Below are 27,451 nucleotides of genomic sequence, written 5' to 3'. Positions count from 1 at the left end.
ACATGACAGAGTCTGCTGGCTGCAACCAACAATAGGGCTGATTGTGCCCAATAAGCCTGAATAAAGTATGTCTACTTTGCCTTCGACTCCACGTGTCTTCTCACAGCTCCCAGAGCTGTTGAATCCTTACCCTGGGATATCCACCCATTCAGACACCATTTTATTAAGTATTTTAATCATAAATGGATGTTGTATCTTGTCAAACGCTTTTTCTACATTGATATGATGATTTTTGTTCTTTATCTTGTTTATATGTTGTAACACATTGATCGATTTGCATATATTGAATCAGCCTTGTGCCACTAAGATGAACCTAAGTTGGTTGTGATGTATAATGTTTGTTATGCACTATTGCATTTGATTTGCTAGAATCTCGTTAAAGATTTCTGCATCTGTATTCATCAGAGATATTGGTCTGTAATTTTTTTTTTTAATTATCCTTACCAGGTTGTGGTATCAGGAAAATGTTGGCCTCATAAAATGAGTTAGGAATTATTGTCTCTTTTTCAATTTTGGAAGTGTTTCAGTGGGACAGGTATTAGATCTTCTTTGTATGTTGGTAGAATTCACTAGTGAAGCCATCTGGTCCCAGACTTTTGCTTTTGGGAAGGTTTCAGATGACTGATTCAATTTCCTTACTGTTGATCAGTCAATTTAGATTTTCCAATTCTTTGTGATTCAGCGCAGGAAGGCTATATGTTTCTAAGCACATGTCCATTTCTTCTAGGTTATTGACTTTGATGGCATATAATCCTTTATAGTATTCTTGGATGATCCTCTGTATTTCTGTGGCATCTGTGATAATTTCCCCTCTTTCATTTCTGATTTTGTTTATTTGTGTCTTTTCTTTTTTCTATTAGTGAGTATATTCAAGGGTGTGTCAATTTTATTAATCTTTTCAAAGAACCAGCTCTGCTGCATTAATTTCTTTCTATTTTTTTTTGTTCTCTACTACATTTACTTCTACTCAGATTTTTATTATTTCCTTTCTCTGTTGACTTTGGGATTAATTTGTGTTCTTTAAGGTGTACAATGAAGTTATTTATCTGGGAATTTTCCTTTTTCTTCAGATAGGCATGTAATGATACAAATTTCCCTCTTAAAACTGCTTTCCCTGCATCCCCCAAATTTTGGTAGGATGTATTTTCATTCTCATCTGTTTCTATGTATCTTTTGTTCTCTCTTCTTATTTCTTTAATCCAATCAGTCTTTAAAATTATGTTGTTTAATCTCCACATATTTGTAGTTTTTCCTGCTTTCTTTTAGCAGTTCATATCCAATTTCAAAGCCTTGTGATCAGAGAATATGGTTGATACGATTTCAATCATGTTAAATTTGCTGAGGCTAGTTTTACAGCCCAATATGTGGTTTATCCCAGAGAATGTTACATGTACACTAGAAAAGAATGTATACTCTAATGTTCTAGCATGCAGTGCTTTATAAATGTCAATTATGTTCATTTTATCTAATGTGTCATTTAGGGCTGCCATTTCATTATTCATTTTCTGTTTGGATGATATATCCACAGCTGTGAATGATGGATTTAGGGCCCCTACCATAATTGTGTTCTGGACAGTTTATCCTTTTAGTTCTGTTAATAGCTGCTTAGTAAACTTTGGTGCTCTCAGATTGGGGCCATAAACATTGATGACTGTTATGTCTTCTTGTTGTATAATCCCTTTTATCATTATAAAATGTCCATGTTTATCTCTTGTTACCTTTTTTACCCTGAAGTCTGTTTCATCTAGTATCAGTATGGTTACACCTGTTTTTCTCTGAATACCGTTTGCTTGGACTGTCAGTTTCTGTTGTTTCTTTGACATTTTGTTGCTGTCTATTATTTCACTGTGGTGGTAGTCTATGATTTTTCCCTCGATTTCTTCTTTTTCAATGTTACATATTTCAGTTCTGGATTTTTTTTTTTAAGTGGTTACCATTAAGTGTATGTAAAATAAAGTTTCATATTTAGAGTATTGCATTTTCTATTGTTTGCTTACTTTCTCCATTATCTTGTGGCACTTCAGACCTTTACTCTCTCCTGTTTCATGTTTTTCTTGTCATAAATTATCCCTATTTATACTGTAAGTTGATTTCTGCACTGCAGTAACAAGTTGTCTTTTTCCTATTTTAAAGTTTTGTCTATTTCCCTTTATAACCTTGTATGTTAGGTGTATAGTGTCCTATTTGGTATAGGGGTTGCCATTTCCTGTTTCTGTCTGTACATAATACAACTCATCATTTGGTATTCTTTTCCTTTTTTGATTCTGGTCGAATAGACTCCTTCAGTATTTCTTGTAGTGCAGGTCCTGTGTTAGAAAATTCTCTGTTTCTGTATGTGTGGAAAGGTCTTTATTCCACTTTCGTATCTTAATGCTATGCTTGCTGGATATATTATTTTTGGCTCATAATTTCTCTTTCAATAGTGTGAATATTTGGTTCCAATCCCTCCTGGCTTGCAGAGTTTCTGCTAAAAAAATCTGATAATCTAATGGGCTTTCCTTTGTAGGTTGCCGTCTTCTTTTCCCTAGCTGCTTTGAGGATTCTGCCTTTGCAGTTAATTTTTGACAGCTTCAATACAATGTGCCTTGGAGAAGGCCTGTTGGAGTTGAGGTAATTAGTTGTTCTATTTGCTTCCTGGATTCGAGGATCCAGTTCTTTCCACAAGTTTGGGATGTTCTCATTGACTATTTGTTTGAATATACTCTCTGTTCCCTTCTCCCCTTCTTCTCTTTCTGGTTTGTCCATTATTCTTATATTGCTCTTTCTGATCGAGTCAGAAAGTTCTTGAAGCATTCTTTCATTTCTTTTAACTTTCAAGTCTCTCTCTTTTTCCATCCATATGTCATTTTCAGATTTCTATCTTCAATGTAATTGATTCTTTCCTCCATCTGGTCAATTCTACCAGCTAAGCTGGCTATTTCACTTTTCATTTCTTTCACTGAGTTTTTAATCTCCAGAAATTCTATTTGATTCTCTTTTAAAATTTCAATCTCTTTGGTAAAATGTTAATTTTGTTTTTTGATTGTGTTTCTGAATTATTAATCTCTGTGTCTGTGGTTTTTCACATCTTGCTGAGTTTTTTAAGAACTGCAATCCTGAATTCTCTCTCTTTAAAATCACATATTTCCACGTCTTTAAGTTCATTCTCTGGATAGTTCATTTTCTTTCTGAACTGTCTTGTTACCCTGGTTATGCGTGGCAATTAATGAAGTATTATTTCTCTTCCTAGGTATTTACAGGAGTGGGTTCTGCAACAAGTTGCTAGGAAGAGCTCTTTTTTTGTTTTGTTTTCCAGTAGGTGTTGGTAGAATGTTTTATTTTTCTTTCTGACTAAGATTTCATTTTCTCTTATGCTGTAGTGGTATGTTTTCTCTGCAGTTTCGTCTTCTCACGGAATAGGGGGATTCCCCGGAAGGAGTGAGTCTCCTTTGTGAACAGGTTGCCTATGTCACAGGGCACCACCTCCGTGGGGGGATGTGGAGAGCTTATGAAGTTCCAACACACTTCTTGCACCAGTTTCAGAGAATGTATATTTTAATGGCTCTGTTTACTGCTGCCGGGATCCACCCAGATAGGTGGGGAGGGCGAGGGGTGCATGTGAGAGGTGGCTGTTAGCAATGGCAACAACCATCAGGACAGCCAGTCATGCACCCAAGGCTCACTCCCTTTTGCTGCAACCAGTTTGCTTGCAAGCCGCAGTTCTTAGAATTGCAAATATTCTGCTCTTTTTATCTGACATTGCTATGATTCCACTTCTAGCACTGGGAGGGTGGGACTGGGGACAAGCTCTGGGAGGGTGGGGGAGTAGGCTCCACGCCTGTGCTGTCCGTCCTCTGCTAGACAGTAAAAGCTTAAACCCCCATTTAACCCTTCTTCCCTCAGTCTTTGTTTTGAGGTCTCTGCCAGGAGTGCTGGGTTCAGCAGTGTTATATGCTGATCCCTCACGCAGGACTGTGGGGCATAAGTGGAGCAGTAATAGTTCAAATTCTTCTCTCTCCTGTGACTGCTGTAACTCCGGAATGCAGGGAGCTCGGAGCTCAAGCTCTGGTCTGTTCCTGTACCTGTGCAGCCCCAATCTCTGCACTTCCTCCTTTCGCCCTCCCCTGCTTGCCCAATGTGTCCACCTTCAGGTGATTTCAGTTGCGTTGCGTGCCTCTTAGTCTTTCCAGTCTGCTGTGCAGGGAGTCTTTTGTGGAATTACAGTTGTTCAATAGGTTGGAAATTCCAGTGGAGATTTCATGAGGCTCACTTAATGTTGCCATTTTTATGACATAGTCTCTATCATTTTATATATATATGTATATATATATATATGTGTATATACACGTGTATATACACATGTGTATATACATGTGTATATACATATATATGTGTATACATGTATGTACAGATTAACTTTCTTTTCTTTTTTCTTTTCTTTACTCTACTTTTCCGTCTTCTTTCCCTTTTTCTGTATTGATTTTTTTTGTGGGGGTGTTGCTATTTATTATTTTATTTCTTTTTAATTTTTTTTATTTTTCATATTTGTGCGTGTTGAATGTTGGTTGTCGGTTGTTTTTCACATGTAAGTGTATTAGGTTTGTTGTTATTGTTGATGTTGTTCTTGTGCTTCTTCATTTATCTGGTACTGAAATAGCCCTGCACCTGGGCCCAGCCCGAGACACAAGAATCGACACACCAGAGGCCAACTCCAGACAAAATCAGAACATTACCAGGTTTGACCTACAAGTGAAAACACCCATAGGGAATTCTCTACAGGCACAAGATCCCATATTGGCCAAACCTCATCTGAAGGTTGAAGCCTTACACAGCAGCTCACACTGTGGGCATATCCAATTGTCACAGTTGCTTATTAGTCTGGGAGTCAATACCTCCTAATGACAATCCAAAAACAATTAAAGCTCAACTTCAACAGAATACACACAACAGAAGGAACACCTCTGGAACACACGCACAGGAGACTATGTAGACTGCAATTCAAATATAAATGACACATATTACATACGTCCACCCTGCAAAGACTGAGACATAGGGGACCTACTTAATACTTCAAAGCAAACACACAGAGGCAGGCAGAATGAGGAAACAAAGAAACATGTCCCAAATAGAAGAACAGAAGAAGCCTCCAGAACTGGACTGAAATGAAATAGAGGTAACCAACCTATCAGAGACAGTTTAGAAAACTGGTTATAAGAATGTTTAAGGAACTTAGTGAGAACGTAAAGACAGATACAGACATCATAAAAAACAACCAGTCAGAACTAAAAAATGTAATAACTGAAATAAAGAGTTACCAGTAGATTAGACAAAGCATATGAATGAATCACCAATTTAGTAGACAATATAGAAGAGATCAACCAATCAGAACCAAAAGAAAAAAGAATAAAAAACAATAAAAATAGTTTAAGAGACCTGTGGGATAACATGAAGTGCCACAACTTGCGCATCATAGGAATACTAGAAGAAGAGAAGGAAGAAGTAATCAAGAACATTATTTGAAGAAATAATGACAGAAAACTTCCCTAACCTAGTGAAGGAAATTGACATACAAGCCCCGGAAGTGCAGAGAGTTCCAACCAAGATGAACCCCCAACAGCAAGACACATTATAGTTTAATGGCAAAGGTTAAAGAAAGAATCTGAAAAGCAGCAAGAGATAGATAGTGAGTTATTTACAAGGGTGCTCCCATTAGATATCAACGGACTTTTCTACAGAAACTTTGAAGGCCGGAAGGGAGGGGCAGGAGGTATTCAAAGTGATGAAAAACAACAGCCTACAACCTAGGTTGCTTTTTACAGCAAGGCTATCATTTAATATTGAAGGAATGATGAGCTTCCCCAAAAAAATAAGCTAAAGGAATTCGTTACCACCAAGCCAGCATTGCAGGAAATGTTAAAAGGGCTTCGTTAGGCTGAAGAAAATGAAAACAATCTAAGTAATAAAGACCAGATACAAATAACAAAATGGCAATAATTTTGTACCTATAAATAATGACTTTAAATGTCAAAGGTTTAAGTGCTCCAATTGAAAGACACAGGGTCGCTGAATGGATAGAAAGTAATACCCTTGCACATGCTGTCTACAAGAGACTCACCTCAGATCAAAGGACACACATATGTTGAAAGTAAATGGATGGAGTAAAATATTTCATGCAATTGGAAATGAGAAAAAATCTGGAGTAGCAATACCTGTATCTATGACAAAACAGACTTTAAAATGAAGAACATAATAAAGGACAAAGAAGGGCACTACAGAATAATAAAGAGATCGATCCAACCAGAGGATATAACCCTAGTAAACATCTATGCATCCAACATAGAGGTACCTAAATATATAAAACAGATATTGACTGAGATAAAGACAGAGATCAACAGTAACACTACCATAGTAGGGGACTTCAACACACCACTGACAACAAAGGATAGATCCTGCAGACAGAAAATCAATATGGAAACAGCAGCCTTAAACGACACATAAGACCCGTTGGATTTAATCAACATTTTTAGAGCACTTCACCCCAGAGCTGCAGAATATACATTCTTCTCGAGAACACATGGAACATTTTCCAAGATAGATCACACGTTAGTCCACAAAACAAGTCACAATAAATTTAAGAAGTTGAAATCATATCAAGTGTCTTCTATGACCACAGTGCTATTAAATTAGAAATCAATTACAAGGAAAACACTGGAGGACACACAAATACATGAAGGCTGAATAACATGTTACCAAATAATGAATGGGTCAACAATGAGATCAAGCAAGAAATCAAAAGATACCTCGAGACAAACGAAAATGAAAACACGACTAAAAGTTTATGGGAGCCAGCGAAAGCGGTCCTAACAGGGAAATTGGTAGCAATGCAGGCCTACCGAAAGAAATAGGAAAAAAATCTCAAATCAACAGTTTATCTTTACACCTAGGACAACTGGAAAAAGAACAGCAAAGTAAACTCAAAGGTAGTGCAAGGAAGGAGATAATAAAGATCAGAGTGGAAATAAACGAAAGAGAGATCAAAAAACAACAAAAACAAAAACAAAAAAAAAGATTCAATGAAGTCAAGAACTGTTTTTTTGAGAAAATAAACAAAACTGACAAACCATTAAGCTAGACTCATCAAACAAGAGAGAGGACCCAAATTAATAAAATCAGAAATGAAAGAGAAGTGACAAGAGACATCACAGAAGCAAAATTTTAAGAGAATACTACAAGTAATACACGCCAACAAATTAGACAATCTAGAAGAGATGAGTAATTTTCAAGAAGCGTACAACCTGAATAGACTGATTACTGCAAGTGAAATTGAATCAGTAATCAACAAGCTTCCAAACAAATGCTCCCAAACAAAAGCCCTGCACCAGACGGCTTTACAAGTGAATTTTACAAAACATTCAAAAAAGAATTATCAATGATTCTCCTCAAGATATTCCATAAAATCCAGAAGGATAGAAGGCTCCCAAATACTTTTTATGAGACCACTATTACCCTGATCCCAAAATCAGACAAAGACATTACAAAAAAAAGAACACTACAGGCTGATATCCTTAATGAACAGAGATGCAAAAATCCTCAAAAAAATATTAGCAAACAGATTTCAGCAATACATTAAAAGGATCATAGTCCATGATCAATTGGGATTCATTCCTGATATGCAATGGTGGTTCAACATCCACAAACCAATTAATGTGATACACCACATTAACAAAATGAAAAATAAAAATCGTATGTTCATATCAATAGATGCAGAAAAGCACTGAGAAAATCCAGTAGCCATATATGCTAAAAACTCCTAAGAAAGCAGGAATAGAGGGATCATTTTTCAACATAATAAAGGCTATATATGATATACCCACAGCTAACATCATACTCAATAGGGAAATGCTATAACTATTCCTTTTAAGATGAAGTACAAAACAAGGTTGTCCACTTTCTCCACTTTTATTCAACATCATCTGGAAGTTCTAGGCACAACAATTAAACAAGAAAAAGAAATAAAAGGCATTCAAATAGGTAAGGAGGAAGTAAAATTGTCATTTTATGCAGATGACATGGTACTATATAGAGAGAACCCCAAAGACACCACCAAAAAGCTATTAGAACTGATAAATTAATTTAGTAAAGTAGCAGGATACAAAATTAATATTCAGAAATCAGTTGCATTTGTATAAACTAATAATAAACTATCAGAAGGAGAAATTAAGAAAACAGCCCCATTTAAAATTGCTTCAAAAACTATAAAATACTTAGGAATAAATTTAACCAAAGAAGTCAAAAACCTGTACTCAGAAAATTATAAGACACTGAATAGAGAAACTAAAGAAGATACAAATAATTGGAAACACATACAATGCTCATGGATAGGAAGAATTAATGTATTTAAAGTATCCATACTGCCTAAGGCAATATATAGATTCAATGCAATTCCTATCAAACTACCACGGACAGTTTTCACAGAAATATAACATATAATCCTAAAATTCATATGGAACCATAAAAGACCCTGCATAGTCATGGAAATCTTGAGAAATAAGAACAAAGTGGGAAGTGTGATGCTACCTGATGCTATTAAGTCACACTACAAAGGCTCTAGTAATCAAAACAGCATGGTACTAGCATAAAAAGAAACACATAGATCAATGGAACAGAAGAGAGAGCCCAGAAATAAATCCATACCTATGTGGTCATTAAATTATGACAATGGAAGCAAGAATTTACATGGGGCAAAGACAGTCTATTCAATAAATGGTGCTGGGACATCTGGACAGACACATGCAAAACAATGAAGCTGGACCACCTCCTTACACCATGTATGAGAATCAATTCAAAATGGATCAAAGACTTCAATGTAAGATCTGAAACCATAAAACTCCTAGAAGAAAATATAGTAAGTAAATTTTCAGACATTACCCTTGGTAATATTTTTACTGATATATCCCCTCAGGCAAGGGAAGTAAAAGAAAAAAATAAACATATGGGATTACATCAAACTAAAAAGTATTTTTTACAGCAAAGGAAACCACCAATAAAACAAAAAGGCAGCCTACTGAATGGGAGAAGATATTTGTCAGTAATACATCTGGGGGCGGACGTTAGCTCAGTTGGTTAGAGCATCATGCTCATAATACCTGTGTTGCGGGTTTGATCCCACATGGGCCAGTGCAAACTCCGCTCTCCACAACTAGACGGAAACAACTACTTGACTTGGATCTGATGGGTCCTGGAAAACCACACTTAAAATATAAATCAAAAGTTAAAAAAAAAAAAGATACATTTGATAAGGTGTTAACATCCAAAATTTATTAAAAAACTCATTCAACTGAACACCAAAAATCAAACAACCCACTTAAAAAATGGGTAGAGGATATGAAGAGACATTTTTCAAAAGACGACGACATACAAGTGGCAAACAGACATATGAAACAATGCTCAACCTCAATAATCATTAGAGAAATGCAAATAAAAATCACAAAGAGATACCACCTAACTCGTCAGAATGGCTTTCTTCAATAAATCAACAAACAACAAATGTTGGTGAGGATCTGGAGAAACTGGTAGGATTGCAGATTGGTGCAGCCACTACAGAAATCAATCTGGAGTTATCTCAAAAAAACTGGAAATTGAACTCCTCTATGTCTCAGCTATTCCACTCTTAGCTGTCTATCCAGAGAAATCCAAAACACTAATTTGAAATAATTTATGCACCTTTGTGTTTACTGTAGCACTATTCACAATAGCCAAGACATGGAAAACAACTGAAATGCCCATCAGTAGATGACTGGATAAACAAAATGTGGTACATTTATATAATGGAGTATTACTTGGCCATAAAGAAGAATGCAATCTTGCCATTTGCAACAATATGGATGGACCTAGAGAACATTATGCTAAGTTAAATAAGTCAAACGGAGAAAAGACAAATACCACATGATCTCACTTATATGTGGAATCTAAAGAATAGAATAAATGAACAAACAAAATAAATGAATAGAATAAATTAGAAACAGTCTCAGAGACATAGAGAAAAAACTGAATAGAATAAATAAAGAATAGAATAAATGAACAAACAAAATAATGAATAGAATAAATTAGAAACAGTCTCAGAGACATAGAGAAAAACTGAGGGATGCTAAATAGGAGGGGCGTGGGGATAAGGGAGAAGGTGAGGGGATTAGAAAACACAGTTGGTAACCACAAGATTGCCACAGAGACATGAAATACGGTTGGAGGAATATAATCAATAATGTTGTAAAGATTTTGTAGGGTATCTGATGGATACTTGTTTTATTAGGGAGTCCACTTCATGGACTGTGTATGTGCCTGACCACTGCACTGTACACCTGAAACTGAATAATGAGGAATGTCAAATATAATTGCATATATATATGTATACATAGGTGTATACATATATATATGTAATTATGCATGTATATATATGCAGTTATATATATGTATACATTATATATAAATTATATATATGTAGATTGCGGGGGTTATCAGTTTGTGAGGGGTAAAAATGTCTTACTAGGACATTGTTTTGTACACCTGAAAGAAAAATAAAATGTCATCTCGAAAATGTGACAATTTAACTTCTTCATTCCCAATTTAGATGCCTTTCGTTTTTTTCTCTTGCCTGATTGGTCTAGCTAAGATTTCCAATACTATGTTGAATAACAGTGATTATAGGGGGCAACCTTGTCTTGTTCCTGAACATAGGGCAAAAGGCTTCAGTTTTTCACGTTAATTATATTAGGTGAGGGTTTGTCATATATGGACTTTATTATTAAGGTGTTATCCTTCTATACCCATTTTATTAAGTGTTTTAATCACAAATGGATGTTGTATCTTATCAAATGTTCTTTCTGCGTCTATTGCTATAATCACGTGATTTTTATCTTTTAGTTTATGTGGTATCTCACAGCGATCGATTTGTGTATGTTGAACAATCCTTGTGACCCTGGATGAACCTAGAGGACATAAACATACACTTCTCCAAACAAGACATACAAACAGCCAAAAGACAGATGAAAAAATGTTCAACTTAATTAGTTATTAGGGAAATGTAAATCAAAATCACAAAGAGATATCACATCACACCTGTTAGAATGGCTATCATCAGCAAGACAAATAATAACAAATGTTGGAAAGGTTGTGGAGAAAAAGGAACCTTCATACACTACTGGCGAGAATGTAAATTGGTAAAGACACTATGGAAAACAGTATGAAAGCTCCCCCCAAATTAAGACTAGAATTAGCACATGACCCAGCAACCTGTCTTTTGGGTATCTATCCAAAAAATATGAAAACATCCGTAAAGATGTATGTGTTCCAATGTTCACTGCAGCTTTATTTATGATGACCAAGACATGGAAACAACCAAAGTGTCCTTTGACAGATTATTGGATAAAGAAGATATGCCACATGTACACAAAGGAATATTACTCTGCCATAAGAAAAGATGAAATGCCATTTGCGACAACATGGATGGATCTTGAGATTATTATGCTAAGTGAAATAAATCAGAAACAGCTGAGAACCATAAGACTTCACTGATATGTTGGATATAAAACTGAAAGCTACAGAACAAGACAAACAAATAGGAAACAAAAACTCACAGACACAGACAATAGTTTAGTGGTTACCAATAAATTTTAATTAAATAAAAAATTCTTTGGTCAAAGTTGGAATATATAATCTATGTAATACTACTAAACATTTTAATGCTTAATTTTTTCTTGCGGTATTATCAATATAAAATTATATTGATTACAGGAGTACAACATAATGATTTGATAGCTGTATATCGTAAAAGGATCACCAAAATAAGTTAACACTGGTGACCATATACAGTTATAAAAGATATTATTTTATTTAAGATACTCACTTCGCAATTTTAAAATATGCAAAACACTATTAATTATAACCACCAGGATATATATTACATCCCCATGACTTCTTTATGCTGTAACTGAAAGTTTGAAAATTTTGACATCCCTTCACCCATTTCACCCACTTCCCAAACCCTAACTGCGCCACCATCAATCTGTTCTCTGTACCTATGAGCTTTACCTTTGCTATTTGTTTTAATTCAATGTATAAGAGAGGTCATATTATATTTGTGTTTCTCTATCTCACTTATTTCGTGCACTCAAGTGCACTCACTTATCATAGTGCACTCAAGGTCCAGCAAGCCCAGATTAATTTTATTCTTATTACTGAATAAAATTCCATCAAACACACACACACAGACACACACACACACACACACACACCTTACGGGTGCCAGAAAAATGTATACAAGTGGACACTTTGGTCAATTGTGCTCAAGCAGTAGTCTGACATAATCAGAAAAGTCTGAACGCTAATGGTTAACTACTTTAAGCACCTCTTGTAATTGCAAAAGTCAAACGTGACATGCATTCATCTTTTGTTATTGATATATATTGAGTATTAGAACTGTAATAAATTTTTCCTTTCTTAAAATTTGTATACATTTTTTTGTCCCCTTTTTGGCACCCCCAGTATATAAATATATATGAGTATTATGCATGTGTGTATATTTATGTGTACAAACACAATAATTAGGTATATATACACATATACAACATTCATATATATTCACACATACATATACATATATGTACATGAGTACATATGCACAAATCTACATAATCATACATACACTACATCTTTATCATTCATCCATCTGTGAACACTTATGTTGTACCACACCTTGGCTATTGCAAATTATTCTGCAATGAATATCCAGTGATTTAACTTCTTGAATTGGCTTTTTTTTTTCCTTTAGATAAAATTTCAGAAAGGGAATCACTGAACCATATGCTAGTCCCGTTTAATATTTTGAGAATCCTCCATATTGTATTCGATAGTGGCTGTACCATTTTACAATCCCACCAGTAGTGCACAACTGTTTCCTTCCTCCACATCCTCCTGAACACTTATTTCTTATCTTATGGATGATAACCATTCTAAGAGGTGTCAGGTCGTGTCTCATTGTTATTTTGATTTGTATTTACCTGATGATTGGTGATTTGGGCCTCTTTTCATGCACCTGTTGGCCGCCTGTATGATTTCTGTGAAAAAAATGTCTCTTCAGCTAACCCATGGTGGGAGGTTCACTTAGAGTTACACAAATGCCTAACCACTATAAGGTACACCAGAAACGAATACAGTATTAAGTGTCAACAGACAATGATTAAAAAAAAAAAAAAAAAAAAAAATTAATAAACTAAAAACAAAACAAAATGGAAAAACTAAGCACAACAGTCTATTCAGATAACCTGCCTGTGTTTACTGGACTGTTCGTATATTTTTTCCTTCTTTTTTCTCCTACTAATGAGTTGCATGAGCTCCTGGTATGTTTTTATATTAACTTTATGAGGTGAATGATTTGCAAAAATTATCTCCCGTTCAATAGATTGCCTTTTTATTTTGATGATGATTTCCTTTGTTGGGCAAAAGCTTTTAGCTTGATAAGATCTCATTTGTCTTTTTTAATTATTTTTGGCCTTTGCTTTTAAAGTTATATCAAAAATTGAGGGACAAAACAAGTATCAATAAGCTTACCACCATTTATGTCATAGAAATGGCAGCGTGAGGTGAGCCTTTTGAAATCTCCCCTGGAATTTACAACAAATTGAACAACTATAATTCCACAAAGGACTACCTGCTCAGCAGACAGGAAAGATTAAGAGACCAGCAATAGAAACGACCTAAAGGTGTGCAAACTGGGTGAGCGGGGGAGAAGAGAAGGGAAAAGTGCAGACACACAGGTCTGGCACAGGCTGCAGGACCCAGTCTGGCGATCGGAGTTCCCAGCTCCCTGCATGCCAGAGCTACAACAGTCGTGGGAGAGGGAAGAATTCAGACTGATAGCGTTCCCCTTGTGGTACACAGTCCCATCTGAGGGATCAGCATATATCACAGCTGAACCAAATGTTCACTGCACAGACCTCGGAGCAAAGACTTGAGGTAAGAAGTGTGAAAATAGTAGATTAAGCCTTCACTGCCACGCAATGGAAGAAAGGCAAAGGCACAGAGGCTAGGCACAAAGGACCCCTCCCTGCCCTCACAGACCTTGCCCCACCCTCACCTTCCCATGGCTCAAAGTGAAGGACAGCAGCGTCAGATCAAAACAACAGAATATTTGCAGTTCTGAGAACTGCCGCCCTCAGCCATGGACTTGCTGAGCGGAGGGAGCTTTGGGTGCTGGATTGGCTGTGCTGGTGGTTTCAGCGATTGCTCATAGCCACTTCTCACAACCCACCCCATCCCTAGCCCCAACTATCTGGGCGGATCCCTGCAGGGATAAAGAGAGACCCTGAAACACACAAGCCATGAAACTGGTGCAGGAAGAGCTTTGTAACTTCAGAGGCTCTCCACATCCCCCCATAGAGGTGGTGCCTTACTACTGAGGTAACCTGTTCACAGAGGAGAAACCCACCTTCCAAGGAACCATCCCACCATTGTGTAAGAAGCTGGAACAGTGCACAGAAAATATAACACTACAGAGTGAGAAAGAATAAAAGGCTACAGTAGGAGACAAAATAAAAAATTCTACAAACACCTACCGGAAAGCAAAAGAAAGGCCTCTTCCTATTAACCTGTTGCAAAACCCACTCCTGTACATGCCTAGGAAGAAATAATTAACTAATCACCATGAATAACCAATGTAACAAGGCATCTCAGAAGAAAATGAAAAGTCTCCAGAAAATGAACTTAAAGACATGAAAATATGTGACTTAAATGATGGAAACTTAAAGATTGCAGTTCTGAAAAAACTCAATGAGATGCAAGAAAACACAGACAGGTTGTTTAATTAACTCAGAAACACAATCAAAGAACAAAATGAACATTTTACCAAAGAGATTGAAATTTTAAAAAGAATTTCTGGGGATTAAGAACTCAATAAAACAAATGAAAAATGAAATTGTCAGCTTAGGTAATAGAGCTGACCAGATGGAGGAAAGAATCAGTGACATCAAAGATAGAAATCTGGAAATGACACAGATGGAAGAAGAGAGAGACTTGAGAGTTAAAAGAAATGAAAGAACTCTACAAGAACTTTCTGAGTCCATCAGAAAGAGCAAAATAAAATAATGGGCATACCAGAAGGAGAAGAAAGGGATAAGGGAACAGAGAGTATATTCAAACAAAGAGGTGATGAGAACGTCACAAACTTATGGAAAGAACCAGATCCTCGAATCCAAAAAGCAAAAAGAACACCTAATTACCTCAATCTCAATAGGTCTTCTCCAAGGCACATTGTATTGAAACTGTCAAAAATTAATGAAAAAGAAAGAATCCAGACAGGGAAAAAGAGACTGTAACCTACAAAGGAAAGCCCATTATATTATCATCAGATTTTTCAGCACAAACTCTACAAGCCAGGAGAGAGTGGAATCAAATATTCAAACTATTGAAAGAGAGAAATTATGAGCCAAGAATAATATATCCAGCAAAGATATCCTTTAGATATGAAGGAGGAATAAAGACCTTTCCAGACATACAAAAGCTGAGGGAATTTTCTAACACACAACCTGCATTATAAGAAATACTGAAAGAGGCTATTCAATCTAAAACAAAAAGGCAAAAGAATATAAAACCATGAGTAGTATTATGAACAAACAGAAGCAGGAATTGGCAAGCTCTAAACAAAATAGGATACTATACACATAAACATAACATACAGGGTAAAGAAGAAAAAAAAAAAGAGGAAAAAGATAACTTGATACTTCGGTGCAGAAATCAACTCACAGCATAAATAGGGATAATCTGTGAGAACAAAAAGATAAAAGGGAAGAGAGTAAAGGTCTGAACTGGCACAAAGGAATGTAGAAGCGAGGCATGCTGAAAAAAATGGAATACTCTAAATATGAAACTTTCCTTTACATAAACTTAATTGTAACCACTCAAAAAATATCCAGAACTGAAACATGTAACATAAAAAAGAAGAAACAGAGGAATCATTATAGACTACCACCACACTGAAATAATAGACAGCAACAAAAAGGCAAAGAAACAATGGAGACACTATCGGATCAGAAAACCAAAGATAGAATGATAGGAAATCCTCATATATCAATAAAACCCCTAAATGTAAATGGATTGATCTCACCAATAAAAAGGTGCAGAGTAACAGATTGGATTAAAAAGACTAAACCCAATCATATGCTGCCTCCAAAAGACACATCTCAGCTACAAAGACAAATGTAGACTCAAAATGAAATGGTGGAAATTGACACTCCAAGCAAATGGTATTCAGAGAAAATCAGGTGTAGCTATACTGATATCAGATGAAACAGACTTCAGATAAAAACGGTAACAAGAGATAAACATGGACATTTCATAATGGTAAAGGGGACTATACAACAAGACGTTAACAGTCATCTATGTTTATGCCCCCAATCAGGGAGCACCAAAATATACAAAGCAACTACTAATAGGATTAAAGGGAGAAAGTGACCAAAACACAATTACAGCAGGAGACCTAAATACATCATTGACAGTTATGGGTGGATCATCCAAACAGAAAATAAATAAAGAAATAGCAGCCCTAAATGACACATTAGATGAAATGGACATAATTGACATTTATAGAGCACTTCATCCTAGAACATCAGACTATACATTCTTTTCTAGTGTACATGGAACATTCTCAAGGATAGACCATATATTGGGACATAAAACTAGCCTCAGCAAATTTAAGAAGATTGAAATCATACCAAGCATATTCTCTGATCACAAGGCTTTGAAATTGGATATCAACTGCAAAAAGAAAGCAGGAAAAACCACAAATATGTGGAGATTAAACAACATACTTTTAAAGAATGACTGGGTCAAAGAAGAAATAAGAGGAGAGATCAGAAGATACATACAAACAAATGAGAATGAAAATACAATCTACCAAAACTTTTGGGATGCAGCAAACGCAATAAATAAGAGGGAAATTTATATCACTACAGGTCTATCTCAGGAAGAAGAAAAATCCCAGATAAAAATCTCACAGTGTACTTCAAAGAACTACAAAAAGAACAAATAAAACCCAAAGTCAGCAGACAGAAAGAAATAATAGAAATTAAAGCAGAATTAAATGACATAGAGAACAAAAAGACCATAGAAAATACGAATGCAACAAGAAGATAGTTCTTTGAAAAGATTATTAATTGAAAACTCTTGGCTGGAGTCATTAAAATAAAAAGAAAAAGACACATATAAACAAAATCAGAAATGAAAGAGGGAAATTTATTTCAGATGACACAGAAATACAAAGGATCATCCAAGAATACTATGAAGGACTATATGCCACCAAATTCAATAACCTAGAAGAAATGGACAAGTTCTTAGAAACATATAGCTGTCCTAGGCTGACTCACGAAGCATTAGAAAATCTAAATAGATCAACAGTAAGGAAATTGAATCAGTCATCCAAAACCTTCCCAAAAGCAAAAGTCCAGGACCAGATGGCTTCACTAGTGAATTCTACCAAACATTCAAAGAGGATCTAATACCTGTCCTACTCAAACTCTTCCAAAAAATTGAAGAAGAGACAATACTCCCTAACTCATTTTATGAGGCCAACATTACCCTGATACCAAAACCTGGTAAGGATAACACAAAAAAAGAAAATTACAGACCAATATCTCTGATGAATACAGATGCAAAAATCCTAAACAAAATTCTAGCAAATCAAATGCAACAATGCATTAAAAAGATTATACATCACGACCAAGTGGGGTTCATCCCTGGGGTACAAGGATGGTTCAACATACACAAATCGATCAATGTGATACACCACATAAACAAAATAAAGGACAAAAATCATATGATTATATCAATAGATGCAGAAAAAGCATTTGACAAGATACAACATCCATTTATGATTAAAACACTTAATAAAATGGGTATAGAAGGAAAATACCTTAACATAATAAAAGCCACAGATGACAAACTCTCAGGTAATATCATAATTAACAGTGAAAACCAGAAGTCCATAGATCTATGTTCAGGAACATGACAGGGCTGTCCCCTATCACTCCGGCTTTTCAACATAGTAATGGAATTCCTAGCCAGAGCAAAAGAAAGGAAAAAAAGGCATCCAAATTGGGAATGAAGAGGTTAAATTGTCACCTTTTGTGGAAGACATGATGCTCTAGATAGAAAACCCTAAAGACTCGACCGAAAAGTTGTTAGAAACAAGAAACGAATACTGTAAAGTTGCTGGCTACCAAATGAACATACACAAGTCCATTGCATTCCTATATATTAACAACGAAATCTCAGGAAAACAAACAAATAAAAAATTCCTTTTGCAATTGTCACAAAAGGAATAAAATAATTAGGAATAAACCTAACATTGGATGTGAAAGACCCATACTTTGAAAACTGTAAGACATTTTTCAAAGAAATTGAAGAAGACACAATGAAATGGAAAGACATGTGTTCACTGATTGGAAGAATCAACATAGTTAAAATGGCCATTTAACCAAGGCAATATACAGACTTAATGCAATCCCCATCGAAATCCCAATGGCATTTTTTAAAGAAAAGGGACAAAAAAATCATCAGATTTGTATGGAACCACAAAAGACCACAAAGAGCCAAAGCAATCCTAAGAAAAAAGAAAAATACTGGAGGTATCACACTCCCTGACTTAGGTTGCACTACAGGCCACCAATAATAAAAACAGTATGATATTGGCAGTTAACCAGACACACAGACCAATGGAATAGAACTGAGAACCCAGAAATAAACCCATATAAATGTAGACACAAAATATGGCTCAAAGGAGCCAAAAACATACAATGGGGAAAAGACAGTCTCTTCACTAAATGGTGGTGGGTGAATTGGAAAGCAAAAGACTGCTATCTGTCACCACGTCCCATAATTAACTCATAATGGATGAAAGACCTAAACATAAGCCCTGAAACAATAAACTGCATAGAAGAAAACATAGGTACTAAATTTATGGACGTTGGGTTCAAAGAGGATTTTGTATATTTTTAAGGCAAGGGAAATAAACGCTAAAATAAATGAATGGGACTATATCATACTCAAAAGCTTCTGTTGTCGACAAAATAGAGAAGCAACCAACCAAAATGGAGATTTCTGCAAACAACGCCTCTCAAAGAGGCTAATATCCAAATTATATAAGGAACTCATACAACTCAACAATAAAAAAAAAAACCCAACCCAATTAAAAAATGGGCAGAGGACCTGAATAGACATTTCTCGAAGGAGGACATGCAAATGACCCACAGATATATGAAAACATCACTAATTATCAGAGAAATGCAAATAAAAAGCACAATGAAATATCACCTCACACCAGTTAGAATGGCTATCATAACATAACAGATAACAACAATTGTTGGAGAGGCTATGGGCAAAAAGAAACCCCCCTACACTGGTGGTGGGAATGCAGATTGATGCAGCTGCTATGGAAGGCAGTGTGGAAGTTCCTCAGAAAATTAAGAATAGAATTACCGTATGACACAGCAATCCCTCTCCTGGGTATCTACCCTAAAAACCTGAAAATATTTATCCGTAAAGATATGTAAGTTCTGATGTTCATTGCAGCTTTACTTATGGGGCCAAAACATGGAAACAACCAAAGTGTCCTTAGATAGATGATTGGATAAAGAACATGTGGTATGTGGTATATATACACAATGGAATACTATTCTGCCATAAGAAAAGATGAAATAGTACCATTTGCAACATCATGGATGGATCTTCAGAGTATTATACTAAGTAAATTAAGTGAGACAGAAAAAGTCAAGAACCATGTGATTTCACAATATGTGGTATATAAAACTGAAAACAACAAAAGAACAAGAAAACCAAATGAAGAAACAAAAACTCATAGACACAGACAATAGTTTAGTAGTTACCGGAGTGTATGTGGGGAGGGGTGTGGTAGATGAGGGTAGAAGGGATCATGTATGTGGTGACGGAAAGAAAACTGACTCTGGATGGTGAACACACAATGTGATATATGTATGAAGTATTACAGAATTGTACACCTACAACCTATGAAACTTTACTAATAATTTTCAGCCCAATAAACTTTAATTAAAAAAAAAAAGGCAGCTTACCACCTATGTTTTATTCCTGAAGTTTCATAGTTTCAGGTATTATACTGATTCTTTTACACATTTTGAAATCCTTTTTGGGCATCATGTAGGATAGTAGTCTAACTTCATGCTTTTTTGCATGTGGCTGTCCTATTTTCCAAAAAACAATTTTCAAAGACTGTCCTTTCCCCACTGCACATTCTTGGCTTCTTTGTTATATATCACTTCCCCATATATGTATGTGATTATCCATGGGCTCCGAGTTTTATTCCTTTCAGGTACTGCTGTGTTTTTATGCCAACACACTCTTTTCATTTCTACATACTTGTAATTGTTTTAAATCTGAGTTTATGATGCTTCCAGTATTGCTATTCTTTAGCAAGATTGCTTTGACTATTCAGGGTCTTTTGTAATTCCAAACAAATTTGAGGATTGTCTGTGAAACATGCCTTTGCAATTTCATGGGCACTGCACTGAATTTGTAGATTCCTTTGGGTAATATGGGCACTTTAACCATATTAATTCTTCCATCCATGAGAACAAAAGTTCTTTCCATTTCATTTTTGTCTTGCTCAAATTCTTTTATCAATGTCTTAGAGTTTTCAGTGTACGGGTGTTTCACTGCCTTGGTTTAATGAATTCCTAGGCATTTACTTTTCTCTTGCTCTCTTCCTTTGTGGTTTGAAAACTTTCTTTAGAGGTTCCTTTTTCATCATCTTTTGTCTACCTACTATAGATGTTTGCTTTGGGGTAACTATGAGCTTTACCTATAAAATTTGTATTTGTAGCACTCTATTTTAGGTTGGTAAGTTTAAATGCATTCTAAAGCTCTGTATTTTTATTTGACCCTGTCATGTTTTATGTTTTTGATGTCGTTTTATAGCGTTTACTGGTATATCTCTTAACTAATTATTGTAGTTACAGTTATTTTTACTACTGTTGTCTTTTAAGCTTCATACTACCTTTATTAACCCACTGCCTTTCATAAATATTGACCTTCACCAGTGAGATTTATATTTCCACATTTTTAATATTATTTTTGTAGCTATTTAGCACCATCCTTTTTAGTGTACAGAAATCTCTTTACCATTTCTTGTAAGGACGGTTTAGTGATGAACTTCTTTACCTTTTGTCTCTCTGCAAAACGCTTTCTCTGTACTTCAATTCTGAGTGATAACTTTGCCTGTACAGCATTCTTGTTTGGAAGGTTTTTCTTTCCTTTCAGCACTTTGATTATATCATGTCACTCCCTTTTGGGCTGCAAAATTTATGCTACAAAACCTGCTAGTAGTCTAAATATGGTTCCTTTGTAACAAGTTTTCCCTTGCTGCTTATTTATTCTTTATCTTTACTTTTTGACATTTTAAATATAATGTGTCTTGCTGTGGGTTTGTGTTCAATCTTTTTTGGAACTCTCTGTGCTTCCTGGATCTGAATGTGTTTCCTTCTCCAGGTTAGGGAATTTTCAGCTGTTCTTCTTCAAATCAATTCATGGCACTTCTCTAGTCTGCTTCTAGGTCCCCTCTAAAATGCTTGTTACTCCACTTGGTGTTTTCCCTTATGTTTCTTAAGCTACTTTCAGTTTTTTAATTCATTTTTTGATGTTTGCTGCTATGACTAGGTGAGTTTCACTGTGCTGTCTTCAAGTGCACTGATCATCTTCCCACTCCTTGTAATCTGCTGTTGAATTCCTATAGTGTACTTTTCAGTGCCATTACTGTATTCTTCAGCTCTGTCCATTTGACTGGTATTTTCTTATATTTTTATATCTTTATTGACATTTTCACTGTATTTAACCATTCTTCTCCTGAGTTTGGTAAATGTCCCTATGACCATTACTTTAAACACTTTATCAGGCAAGGACTCATACATTTCATTAACGGTTTTTTTTTTCCCTGAGGTTTTATGTTGTTCTTTCATTTGGAACATATTAGTCTATTTCCTCATTTGCTGATACTCTTTACTTTTCTTCTATATGAGATGAAACAACTACCTCTCCCAGTGTTGAAGTGGTGGCCTCTTGTAGATGAGCCCCATTGTTCAACCCTGCCTCAGATCTTAACTTGTACTTGATTTTTGATGACTCTCTAAGAAGCCTATTTCATTTGCACTAGCTCCAGTTACTGACAGTATGCCAAGACCTGTCAGTGTCCCGGTGGGTAAGGAGGGGGAGAGTCTCTGTCAGCACCTTGAAGGTAACTGACCCTCAGCCAACGGCTTTTAAAGAATGCAAATATACACAATCTTATGGGAATACAAATATAAGCCCTCCTGGCCACCACACGAGATATGAAGGTGTCCCTTGGGTGATAGTCACTAAATCAGGACTCCAGATATGTGTATAATCTTCTTTCTAGGAGAGCTGCAGCAAGACGGTGAGAGCGCAAATATTGCATCCACTGCCTCCATTCTCTGAGAGCACACAACTCCAGAGGCCTGCCTTCAGGCCAAGGCTGCTGTACAAACAAACCACTTTCTTACAAAGACAGGGAACATTTCAGTCTGTTGTCTGTGCAGTGGTCCGGGAGTGGTAGTCAGCTATGTGCTATCTGTCTGATTTTACATGCTCATGGGACCCAGAAACACAAACCCTCAGCTTCCAGGGGCACAGGATCACGGGGTGTCTCGAGGGCAGCAGCCAGAAAAAACAGGCACCAGACATGTGCTGCCCTCCCATAGATACTAGCATTATGGTGCATAACACAGGTAGAGTCCAAAGATGGCACAGGAGAGGATAAGGAGAAAAAATGATGTCCCCCAATGGCTTTAGTAAGACTTAAGCAAGTTGCAGGGACAGCACAAAAATGCCACCCACCAGTAAAAGGGCAACGAAGGCACCTACCCAAAAAACAAAAAGAGGAAAAAAAAATCTATACAGTTGAAGAAAAGGCACCCGACAGCTTTAGCGAGGTAAAGGAAGGAGGGTTCAAAAATGGTGTCCGCCAGTGCCTCCATCACTGAGGAGTATCCCAACACTGCCCCTCAGGCCCATGATCTTAAGATTAGCAAATGACTCCCTTTCACAGACAGACTGGACACTTTTCAAACAGCTGCTTCTGCTCTAGGCCGTGGGGTTAGTGAGTCTGTGAAAGAACCCTTTAAGAGGTATTTCTCAGTTCACCACAGCATTGTGGATCTTCTGGTTGTGAGCCCCTACTGGTTTTCAACGACAGGTGCTTCTGGAATTTGCATCTTAGGTGAAGATCTGGACCAGCAGCTTTGTAAACTATTTGGGAAATTTTCAGAATGCAGTATCTTAACCATCTTCCCCAACTCACTCCACATGTGCTTCAAAGTGTTTTTTTGTTTGTTTTGTTTTACATCTACTTAGTCAGAGTCTAAAATCTGACAAGATGCCCAGGTGATCTGCATGATTTTGAGGACTGCCCTAGACCAATGTGTTAGTCAATTTGCGTCTTCTTCCCTAATCCTATTGTGGCTGACTCCTGCTGTCACATCACCAGACCAACTACCTAACCATGTATTCTACTACTTTCTACCTAAATTTCATTCCTTTACCCAGCAATCTTTTTCTCTTTTTGTTTTGGTTTCCTTTTCCTACCACTGCTCATTTGATTTTCATCATGTGGATATATCATTAGAGATTGGCTTTGATATCCAATGCAAACATTCCTTTTCCAGAGTGCAGCAATCCAACAACACTAATGGGTGCCATCTTTGCATTTGGACAGTTGTAGGCCATTTTAATGGATGCTCAGGGGTTTCTGCTTCTCACAATATTGCAAAAGGTGACAGGCTGCTAAGGGCGGTATACAAACATCACTTGAAAGAATAGTAACTACAATTGTCCCAGCTCTAAGAGTCAGTTATTAACAGAACATGGCAATGTTTATGATATAGAATAGTTATTTAAATAAGAGATGAAAATGCACAAGAGGTTTCAGTAACAATTCACGTAAGTATTTCACAAAACATAAGAATTTAAAAACTTACATTAGAACTAACTATCCTAGAGATTTCCCACAACTGTTCTTCAGAGGGTTCTATGACTTTCTCATTCTTTTCTTTCAAAATGATGGCAGGGTTTCCATGTTAACAGTGCTTCCATAAACTCAGAAAAAGAATTGTTGCTACTTGAAATAACACAGGCCAGAACAAACTCTTTTATTAGTCAACATCTTTTGAAGATCAATAAAAGAACAATGCCCGGCATTTAGGAGATGCATATATATATGCATGCACACACACACACACATATCCTGTGACATGGTACTTTTTTACTAGACTACATCATGTAACTCACAATTCCAATCAAAATGGTTATGCTTTTGTGTCTAATATTCTTTCACGTCTAGAATCTCTGGAATTAAACATAGAAATCACTCCCTCCCACTGAAAAGCATGTAAACATACAAATGAAAATGTTGGCCTAGATATGCAGAGGCTGACTGAGTATAGGAGAGCTACTGCACACCTCAGAAAGCATTACGATGTTCTATTTATCATATCATAAAACGAGGCCAAACCATCAACACAAGTCCCAAGAAATTAAGTTCTTCTGTTCAATTCTGTAATACAATATGATTTTACATTTAAAGTTGTATCAAAATTCTATTTAAGAGTTTATAGAGCACGTACACATTTTGCTGTATTTTATATGGACCTTGCTCCCTTAATACTCACGAGATCAGCATATTTCTTACAGAGAGCTGCCAGCTTCTCCTCTGGAGTTGAAAGAGTGCTTAAGGCTTGCATCAATAATAATACTTCTTTTCCTGATGATTAATAAAATAAAAGAAAAAAATGTACCAGCAAATAAAATTAATCCAATCTGTAAATGCTATACAAAAATGTATGTTCAGACATCCAAAGTATAATTTAAGGCTATAATTAGATATAGAGAGTCACCTGCTAAATTAGATTTTGTCAAATTATGATTTAGTAGTTCCCCACCCACAATTTCTTCACTTACCAACTACCACTACTATTTTCAGCTAACTAGCACTTAAACAGTAAGAACAATTACTGAATGTTTAAAAATGCTTGTCTAACCACTCATTCCAAGTTAAGATATTTTACCAAGGCTGTGAATGTTTTTAAAGCTTCCTTCTATGAAGTTCAAAGGGTTGTTCAGCTAAAACACACTGACTATATAAAATTCACATAATAATCCTTGAAATAATTTTAGTTATGACTTTTTTCCTGATGACTTACTAATCATACTGCGGGTGTTAACCAAGTTTAGTGCCAAGAAAAAAGTCAAATCAGCTCTTCCCTTGCAGAAGAGTTTTAAAAAGACTACTTTAATAATTTGGGCAGGTGTCAACCTGCCTAACACCCTTCACCTTGCACAGGTGCCACCTGAGACCCTACCCCACCCAACTTGCAGATCCACCCAAGCCATTTCCAGGCCTGCTCATAATTTGGACTTTACTAAAATCTCTTAAAAGTTCACAAACGCCAAACAAGCAGCATGTGGCCTCAGCATGCCCCACACCTTTTGGTGAGGACCCCCAAGCCTGGCAATAGAAGCTCCTAGCCTACATTTGTAGCTTAGCCTCTCCCAAGCACCACCAAGCCCAGATTAGTGGCTACCATCTGCAGATCACTTTGAAGCTCATACCAAGTGGTCCTGGGCAGGACATAGGCAACACTGACCGTGGCACACAACACAACCCTTCCCCGAAGTCCTAGAACCAACACACCTGGTGACAAATGTCCAACCACACCAGTGCACCAGCCAACCACCTCCACAAATCACACACCCAAAGGGCAGACTAGGCAGGCAGCAGACCCCACAAAAGCAAATCCTGCTCTGCAGAGTAGCCCCTGAACAACAGCTCCTCCACTGTAGTCATAGACTGTCCTCACTGAGGGTCAGCCTGAGGGTCAATCCCCCTTCAACTAACATATAACAGCAACCAAGGCTCACTTCAGTAAGAGGGCACACACAACCCTCACAAGGGACACACCTGCACTACCTGGCTCAGGTACTATTGGGCCCATGACACCACTATATAAAGTCACTCTACTAAGAATGGAGGTACAGCAACCCTACCCAATACATAAAATTTTACACATGGAGGCAGCTAAAATGCGGAGACAAAAAAAAATTGCCAGATGAACAAAGCTCCAAGAAAAGAATTAGACATAATGGAAACAAGCAATTTACCAGACCCAGAGTTCCAAACACTGATTATAAGGAGGCTCAATGATCTCAGGGAGAACTGAAACAAAGAGATAGGAAACATAAAAATGAAAATAGGAAACATAAAGAACCAATCAGAAATGAAGAATAGAGTAACTGAAGTAAAGAATACATTAGAGGTAATCAACAGATTAGAAGAAGCAGAGAATTGAATCAGTGATTTGGAAGATAAGGTAGCAGAAAACACCCAATCTGAGCAACACAAAGACAAAAGAATTAAAAAAAATGAGGATAGTTTAAGGGGCCTCTGGGACAATATCAAGTATACTAACATTCACATCACAGAAATACCAGAAGAGAGAGCACAAGGGATTGTAAACCTATGAGGTCTGACAATAGTGTATGCGAACTTGTTGCAACGATGTTGCTATCAGAGGAATTATTCATTATAAATCTGTACCAACTGGATAAACAGTTAACCAAATTTTCTATTGCGAGTGCTAAAAGGTTGTGTGTAAAGGTTAGATGACCTGAACTTTTCACTAACTGTTCATGGCTTTTGCATCACAACAATGCACCAGCTCACACAACACTGTCTGTGAGGGAGTTTTTAGTCAGTAAACAAATAACTGTATTGGAACACCCTCCCTCCTCACCTGCTCTAACCCCTTGTGACTTCTTTCTTTACCCGAAAATAAAGGAAATATGGAAAGGAAGACATTTCAATGACATTCAGGACATCAAAGGTAATACGATGACAGTTCTGATGGCCATTCCAGAAAGAGAGTTCCAAAATTGCTTTTAAGGGTGGACTAGGTGCTAGAGTTGGTGTATAGATTCCCAAAGGGAGTACTTTGAAGGTCACTATAGTGAAATTCAGCAATGAGGTATGTAGCACTTTCTCTAGGATGAGTTCATAAACTTAATTGTCCAATCTCCTATTTGAAGAGATAATGAGAGAGGACTTACCTAACCTGGTGAAAAAAATAAACATACAAACCCAGGAAGTGCAGAGTCCCAAATAAGATGAACCTAAAGGAGCCAAGACTCATCATAATGAAAATATCAAACGTTAAGGGCAAAGAATCTTAAAAACAAGACAAAAGCAGTTAGTTACTATAAGGGAGCTCCCATTAGACTATCAGCTGATTTCTCAACAGACACTAGGCAGGCTAGAAGAAATTGGCAGGAAATATTCAAAGTGATGAAAAGCAAGGAACTACAACCAACATTACTCTACCCAGCAAGG

General features: G+C 36.5%; 1 protein-coding gene across 2 annotated transcripts in view; it reads right to left on the bottom strand.

The window, feature by feature from the left end:
* LOC141569539 (gamma-taxilin-like) overlaps window positions 1-27,451 on the bottom strand; it is a 79,024-nt gene that overhangs the window by 43,651 nt on the left and 7,922 nt on the right. For both annotated transcript variants that reach the window (XM_074323198.1, XM_074323197.1), the window contains one exon: window positions 24,738-24,829. In XM_074323198.1, the coding sequence (XP_074179299.1) occupies window positions 24,738-24,809 (72 nt within the window). In that variant the 5' untranslated portion in view covers window positions 24,810-24,829. The remainder of the gene's footprint in view (window positions 1-24,737; window positions 24,830-27,451) is intronic.

Source organism: Rhinolophus sinicus, chromosome X (genome assembly GCF_036562045.2).
Source record: "Rhinolophus sinicus isolate RSC01 chromosome X, ASM3656204v1, whole genome shotgun sequence".
Lineage (NCBI taxonomy): Eukaryota > Metazoa > Chordata > Mammalia > Chiroptera > Rhinolophidae > Rhinolophus > Rhinolophus sinicus.
The sequence above is the reverse complement of the archived record's forward strand: the minus strand, read 5'-3'. Positions and strand labels throughout refer to the sequence as shown.